Consider the following 8,631-nt stretch of genomic DNA (forward strand, 5'->3'; position numbering starts at 1 on the left):
TATTCTCCAGGGATGTTGTTTTCGGGCACCTGAAGAAGGTACACCATTTTAGTGAAGCGAGGTGCATTATCATTTTCATCTAAAATCTTAACAGTGAAAGACTTGGTTGAGTTCAGTGGCGGGTTGCCATTGTCTTTGGCCACAATGGTGATGTTATACTCATCCTTTACCTCTCTATCCAGCGGCCTGTCGGTCACCACTGTGTAGAAGTTATCGTAATTCTCCTCCAACTTGAAGGGGACGTTCCCCAAGATTCTACACTGAAGCTGCCCATTTCGACCAGAGTCCTTGTCTGTGACTCTCACAAGGGCGATAACGGTTCCTGGAGTCGCCGCTTCACTGACCGCCCCCTGACGCACCGCCACAAATCCGATCGACGGCCAGTTGTCATTCCTGTCGAGCACTTTAACGGTGACTTTACAATGGCCAGGAATTGGGTTGGGACCTTGATCTTTCGCCTGAACATCAATCTCTATAATTGGGTTCTCCTCAAAGTCGATTTTACCCTGAATCTTTATGACCCCCGTTCGGGGGTCTATTGAGAACAACTCTTTGATATTGTCTGGGACGTAACAGCTAAAAGAATAAGTAACCTGCCCATTAATCCCTTCATCGGGATCTGTGGCATTTAAATGTATCAATACCGTGCCAGGGGGCGAATTCTCAGGGACCTCCACGACATATGAGGGCTGCTCGAACACGGGGATATTGTCATTGGAATCAGTGACTTTCACATTGATTTGCATTGTGCCTGATTTAGGATATTCCCCTCCATCTGTGGCCGTTATAATTAAAGTGTGATGGCTGCGCTCCTCTCGGTCTAAAGACCTCTGAACAATCAATTCGGGGAATTTCGTTCCATCCCCTCTGGATTTTACATCCAAAGAAAATATACTGTAATCGTCCCGCGTGATCTGATACGTTTTCAGGCCGTTTTCCCTCGTGTCTGGGTCGTAGGCAGCAGCCAAGGGGAAACGCGTGCCCGGGGCTGCGTTCTCGGAGATGTCGATATCGATCTGTTCAGAGGGAAAGCTCGGAGCGTTATCGTTTATGTCCTGTATCTCAACTTTAATCATGCAGATCTCCTTGTCGTTGGCGAACACTTCCATGGAGAGCTGGCACTTGGAGTTTTGTCTACACAGTGATTCCCTGTCGATCCGCTGTTTAGTGTATAGCAGCCCGCTTTCAGGGTCCACATCTAAAAGATGAGGAGCGGAGTTCTCCAACACCCTGAAGTTGGATTTTTTCCCCTGCTCCCCCAATTCCAACTTTGCATCCTTGGCAATGTTTCCAATGACGCCCTGAATTTTCTCCTCGGGGATGGAGTAGTTCAAGTTTTTCAACGTCAGGGCTTGCGCCCATAAAAGCAGGAAAATGAAAACAGAAAGATGCATCCCTTTCAGTGAGAGGTGCCTTGGGTTCCCGATGTGTTTTACGCCTCCGACTTGTTGATCTTCCTGGCAATATTACGGTTTATACCTTCAATTACAGAGCACACATTCTGATTCGTGATAAAAAGACATGTAAAGTCATAGTGTGGGCTTTTCCTTTGAATGCTCTTTTGCGTTCCACTGTGGCAGTCCTCCTTTTATCCTGAGTTTTTACAACAAACGGTGGGGATGCACAGCTAATTTATATTCTGCTGAACGCCCAGGCGCATTGGAGGCATAATCACAATCCGGTTTCCACAAAGTAGTCGCCTTTCCAAGCCTCTTCGTCTGTAATAAAAAAAAGAGGAATAAAAACACTTATTTTTTTTCCGGAATCACATTGGTTATAACATGTACCAATTTTTGCATTTAATAATTGCAATACTGGCTTAGGAAGAAAAAAAACACACATCTCTTCTCTCAGCATATGCAGGTTGTTTTGCACCCCTCAATAGTGTGACTAATGAAACGCACATATAATGCGTAATTCCTCATTCCTTGACGAACAACGTGGATGGCATGTCAATCCAACCTTGAGATACGTCGGGGCGCTTTAACACTGAACACAGGTGGATGTTCGTGTTTTTCTGCCCTCAGCACGTAGGTTAAGCAATGCGTCGAGGACACGCCATGTGGCACGGGCTGTCCACCCCATGAGCGTTGCGCGCGCTACAAACGCGCAATTATCAATAAATCTGGTGGTGAGCAAATAAAGAGGGATATCTCTTTCTGTCTCCCTGCGTCCTGAAACAGCTGCTTCAACGAGGCTATCTCTATACCTTAGCTGTCTTGAGGCGACACCATGAATACAAATGCGTTGAAATAATCCTCTTAAACCACTAAAACCGGCATAATCCGGCTGTTAAATACAATGCATACGGAGTCGCGTAAAGCAGAACAGAAATGCAAGGCAATCCTGAACGGCTACTTATCCATTGCTTTAAAATAAAAACAGAGTGCTTCTTCAGGGAAAGCTGTTGCATCCTCTCTGACACTGTGCGCATCCAACAGCTCCGGGTTTAAAGCGCATGTATGACATGTCATATCTAATCATTTCCCGAAAGACACTTGGAAAGAGGATGAGGAGGATGAGGAGGAAAAAACACCACGGAGACTTACCTGTAGCCTTCTATTAAATACTAAGACAATCATCACCAGAGACGGATTACATCCTCCGTGCGCCGCCGTTCCAACGCGCTGAAAAACTCCAAATGGACTATTTGGAAAGATAAATAAAAATAACGCGCTCCCCAAAAGTGCGCGTGTAATGTCAATGAGGAGGCAGCAGCAGACCGTCTCCCCTGTCTCTGATTAGGATGCAGTGACTCTCCTCCGCTCATGCAGTGAGTCACCGGGACTCGGGCTGGTGATTATTTAGGATAGACATACAATATACATCCACAACGAACGGCATCGCCAGTGCCAACAGTCTTCTCTTGTACTGCATTGACGTGGGGCGAGACATCCCCGTGATAGATGCGTCCTTGCGCCCTTAGGAGACTATACGTCCGTTCCCTTGTGTTGAAGTGGGATAAAATGAATGCGAAGGAAAAAGAAAACAGTCCAAAGTTCAAAACGTGAGAGGAGCTCGGTCCAAACCGACGGCTGTCTTTGCTTGTCACAGAAGCCAGCTGTCAATAACGGTACGGGAATACATGCGCTCTTGTGCCGCCTGTGCGCATTTCTCTCTCTGACTGTCTCACTCTTTCTCATTGTGCATTAAACATCGGGACTGTTCCTCCGCCAACCAATGAATGACGGAGGAGGAGAATGGTGCGACCAATCAGACTCTCTAGATTCGAACTGTGGGCGGGGTTTCCAGAACGGGTCCTGTATGCGCCTGATCGTTTGGACGCTCCTGCACGCGCAGACTTTATAAAAGACTCTTTGAGTTTCAGAGGCTGGAGAGGGGTTTGCAATCTTTACGACAACTGTGTTTAAAGCAATTCATCAAACATGTCCGAGGAATACACGTGTGGAAAGATGCGTATTTGTCTACAGGCTGTACAAGGTCTAACTGAATTCAATGAATTCCTTCCGTTCACTCCACAGAAGAAGAGGAGAAAATGCACGACTAAAATAATATAGTCTAACTATTCCACGATTAATCATATAGGGGTTTTGAAGAGTCACTATCGTTGCGTTTGAGCATTTTTCGAAATCTCAAGGGATTATGACGCATATGAAGAACGATTGCGTTTATTCTCAGTCTGCAGTGAAACAGCATATATTAATCCAACAGGTAGCATCTATTTATTGCAAAATATCAGGCATACAGGCAATGCACGTTTATTGATATAGCACATTTCATACCCAAGTGCCTTAGATATACATGATAAATTATATGCATGATGCAATTCATTTCTAAACGCAATTAAAAACAAGAAATTAGATTTAAAAAGTAATTAAAATGAATTTGAAATCATATTAAAATTATAGCCTATGTTTAGTCAAAACAGAGGGGGAGATCATGGAATATCAGCTCTTTTGGGGTTTGCAGAATGGGCTATTTCTCAACACACACTGGCAGATTTTTAAGAATTTCGCACACGTCCTTGACAACAGGAAACAATCCGATGGGGGTTCAGACTATAATATACCCAGGAACCATTAATACCATTAATGTGAAGAGAGCTGCGCGAGCTCTGGCAAGGAGCAGGTGGATGTGAAGTAAACAGAAAACCCATGATGGCTCGACCAGCTCTTTAAGCCCTCTAGTGGACACTTTTAAACCCTCGACTAGAGTTCCTCTCATTTTTCAGTCTGTAAGAGCTTGATGTAGCACCTACACAAGTTCTTTATACAGAATATATATATATAATTATATATACAAATATAATTGCATATAAAATGTCTCTCTCTCTCTGTTTTAAGGTGCTTTATTGGCATGACAAATATTTGTGCATTCGTATTGCCAAAGCATTTACAGCTGATACAAATAAGACTTCAAAACAAAGACAGTGCATACACACACACACACACACACACAGATATACACACACACATACAATGTATTCTTGACAAATAAATGAAACTCCCAAAAATTACTTTTGTAAATAGACTAGAATAAAATAGAAGAACAGGGAGCCCTGCAACAGATGTCATTGCCCCCACTAGGGTTGCAGCAGAATAACCTGTAATGAAAATTGACGGTTACCATGTACATTTGCTTATTTAAGGTATTGAGAAAAATTTGTCAACTTGCGCCAAACACACACACACACTCTCACTTACACACACACACTCTCACTTACACACACACATATTCACTTACAAACACACACACACACACACACACAGATATTCACTTACACACACACACACACACTCTCACTTACACACACACACAGACATACCCCCCCCACTGAACATCGAGTCAGTCTGAGATTACATGAAGAGGCAGCTACAATCGAGACAGCCGAAATAGATATATACACAAACAATCTTAATAATAATAAATCAATCAATCCAATATATTTATACAGCACAAGTAAAAACAACAATGTTTGACCAATGTGCTGTATAGCAACAATATAAAATACACAAGGACAATAACAAACAACACAGTCAATATACAGGCCTGTAGACGGGGGTCCCCTCCTCACTGCCAACGGTCCAGAATTTATTAACCTGTCGATACGCAATTGCCCGCACGCGGTGCTGACGTCACACTGTTTACATTTAATATATAATTTACCGTCTATACATGTAATTAATGTTGTGCAGGAGTACAAATGAACACATGCGATATCAAAACGTGACTTTTATTATTAAAGCATGCAATATCAAAACGGGACTTTTATTATGAAAACATGCAATATCAAAACGGGACTTTAATTATGAAAACATGCGATATCAAAACGGGACTTTAATTATGAAAACACGCGATATCAAAATGGGACTTTTATTATGAAAACACGCGATATCAAAACGGGACTTTAATTATGAAAACACGCGATATCAAAACGGGACTTTAATTATGAAAACACGCGATATCAAAACGGGACTTTAATTATGAAAACACGCGATATCAAAACGGGACTTTAATTATGAAAACACGCGATATCAAAACGGGACTTTTATTATGAAAACACGCGATATCAAAACGGGACTTTTATTATGAAAACACGCGATATCAAAACGGGACTTTTATTATGAAAACACGCTATATCAAAACGGGACTTTTATTATGAAAACATGCGATATCAAAACGGGACTTTTATTATGAAAACTCGATCGAGAGATGAATCCAGTTCAACACACTCTGGTCAATCGTCCATGACAAGCGTTCATTAAAAACATCCAATCGCACTTTTTGTCCATAAGAGGGATAAATGTGAGAAATATTGATATATTCTCCATTGTTTACATGAGATCTCGCCTTCGTCATCGTTCTTCATCAAACTGCAATCTGAGCAGCATTCATGTTGTAAAACTGTTTATGATCTGATATATTAGAGTCTCATAAACAAAACCAGCCCGTCTCCAAAGTCTATTTATAAAAATGTGGCGTAGTTTTATTCAGAATAGTCGAGCAGTGCCGTCAGATTTAGTGTCGTCTTGAGAGGCGGAGCTTAATTTGACTCTGAACACTTCCAGAGATTTTACAGAGATTAAAGCTGCAGGAACTCATTTATTATTAAATCATCTTCAGATTAGAAACGAAACTTCTTTAGACTCGTGACTTTGAGCACATTGTGTTTCTGGGGTGTCTTGACACTTTTATTATTGTTTTATTAGATTATAAAAACATGTTCAAAATATTTCCATTACTATAAACTTCAGCTTCTCTAACTTTAATAAATAACAACAAATATTAATCATGAAACTTGTGAAATAAAGTCTAAAGTGTCTCTTTCAAAAGATACCACAACTGTGTCCAAACTCCAAAGGGTCCCGTAAATACAACCATTTAACCTCAGGTGTGTCATTTTCATGGTTTGTGCCATATCGACAGGTAAAGCGTAACACCAAATAGAAAAATGAATTGATTAATTTCATCATTTCCAGGAGTTTCATGCGCAGCAACTGTCGTTATGCACTCATAGCAACATCTGTGCAGGTGGTAAATATAGTTTGATGTTCGACATTCGTTGGACATTCGGTTTGGCAGATGTAAGAGACGCTCTACGCTAAAACAGAGAAGATATTCACCTGCAAGTTATACATGAAATAAAACCTGTAAAATACATTTTCACTTCCAGAATGTTCTTATAACTTCCCAGAGCACAGACAGACACACTACAGCTGATATTATTACAGTATCATTAATTATATAAGTACAGTAATCCATCCACACTGTAGTTTGGAGTGGTGGTGGACTAAAGCACATATCTGGTAATCAGGAGGTTGCTGGTTCGAGCCCCACAGTCACCACCATTGTGTCCTTGAGTAAGGCACTTAACTCCAGGATGCTCCGGGGGGATTGTCCCTGTAATAAGTGCACTGTAAGACACTTTGGATAAAAGCATCTGCCAAATGCATAAATGTAAATGTAGTTTCTGTTTATTGTATTGATTAAGTGCATCAAAAAGCGTGCTCGTTAAGATATCAGCAGACACTCTAATCCAGAACAAATGAGTGCATTAAAAAATATTTTGATCAGTGGACCGTTGATGTAGCAGGCTTTATTTTTGGTATTAGGTCTGTGGGGTATGATGGTGCCAGTCAATTTAAGGATTTAAAAACAAAAACGATTACTTTCAAATTAATTCTATACCAGCCTGGCAGTCAATGCAGAGACGTTAAAGCTGCAGTGATATTCTCTCGTTTCCGAACATCAGATAAAATTCTTACGGACACCGTGGAGCGGAGGGGGGCGGGGCCGGGCTAGAATGCCGCACGCCCGGTCCCCAATCGGCCTGATGGGGCGCGCGAGGGATAAAGGCGGCCGGTGGCGATGGTTCGAGAGAGAGAGAGAATTACGGGCATGTCCGTCATGTGTGTTTATGTTGGTGTGTTTTGGTTTGAGTTTTCATTAAATTATTATTTATATTGACAAGCCGGTTCTCGCCTCCTTCTTGCCCATCTTAACCCCTTTACATTGGTGCCGAAACCCGGGAAGGAGGAGGGATGCCCGTCGCAGAGTCATTCTAGCCCGGCCCCGCCCTCCTCCACTCCACAGACACATTTTGGACCATTGGTTTGTTCCTTTAAGGAGTTACGAGCTTTAGTTTGTTCCGATAAGGAGTTACAGTAGTCAATTCGAGATGAGACAAAAGCATGAATGACTCTTTCAAAATCTGCATTGCGCTTTCACGTCGTGCAGCCCCGCCCCATGCGCATATGAGAGCAACGACTGGTCAACATTTTCACGAAACAATACCTTCGATTTCTGTTTGTTTCCAACCAAAGCTCATCGTATGCTTTCATAATGAGTCTCATGGAATCATTTATTAGACTTCTGAATTATACGTTTGCGTCCTTTTGACGCTTGAGGAGGTGGTCGCCATAAACTGCCATTGTATGACATCACTGAGCAAAAACATGTTTTCATAAATACTCCCGTTGTGTTCAGAAATATAATGAAAGTGAAATGGGGTTATAACAACAAGGGGGGTGAGTACACAATGACTGAATTTAAATTTTCAGGTGAACTATACCTTTAAGACTTGACAGCAGGGCTGGACTGGTATTCTGTCATACCGGGCATTTTCCCGTTGGGCTGACGCCCTTTGGGGCCGATCAGGGGCGGACTGGCCATCGGGAGACCGGTGGGTCGGCCACGAAACGGGTTGAATGGGCAGTGATAAGCAAAAATGAGCCATCGCGCTATGCAGAACGGACCACAAAACGGCACCACAGGACAGCGAACACCCCCCGGTTGCCTTGTAAAGTCCTGGGACGAATTCTCTTCCCAGTCCAGCCGTGCTTGACAGTAAACACCCACTGTTCTGATTGGCTCCCTGATCTTGACTGACCTGCTCTCTCACTGCTGTCCGCTAATGGGCGGGGCTACAGAGGTGATGAGGTAAAGTAGCCATTGATGTGTTGATGTGTAGGCGGTCATATGCAAATGTCCACCACAGTGTGACCTCACAATTTGGAAGTCGTTATGGCTGATTGGTTTCAGCAAATGCTCTTTTGAAGTAAGTGTTGAGTTCTGAAAGTTAGTATGGAAACATAAACATATACATATTTATATATATATATATTCCTCATGTCATGACCACTTTCACTTTAACAGCATTAGATATGAATT

General features: G+C 42.3%; 1 protein-coding gene across 1 annotated transcript in view; it reads right to left on the reverse strand.

Annotated features, from left to right (window-relative positions):
* Window positions 1-3,103, reverse strand: part of LOC127632327 (protocadherin-17-like) — a 111,511-nt gene extending 108,408 nt beyond the window's left edge. The window contains exons 1-2 of the mRNA XM_052110852.1: window positions 2,550-3,103; window positions 1-1,718 (exon numbers count right to left, since the gene is read on the reverse strand). The exon at window positions 1-1,718 is cut by the window's left edge and continues 1,087 nt beyond it. Coding sequence (XP_051966812.1) covers window positions 1-1,394 — 1,394 coding nt within the window. The 5' untranslated portion in view covers window positions 1,395-1,718; window positions 2,550-3,103. The remainder of the gene's footprint in view (window positions 1,719-2,549) is intronic.
* Between the last annotated feature and the right edge of the window lie 5,528 nt (window positions 3,104-8,631).

Source organism: Xyrauchen texanus, chromosome 39 (genome assembly GCF_025860055.1).
Source record: "Xyrauchen texanus isolate HMW12.3.18 chromosome 39, RBS_HiC_50CHRs, whole genome shotgun sequence".
NCBI lineage: Eukaryota > Metazoa > Chordata > Actinopteri > Cypriniformes > Catostomidae > Xyrauchen > Xyrauchen texanus.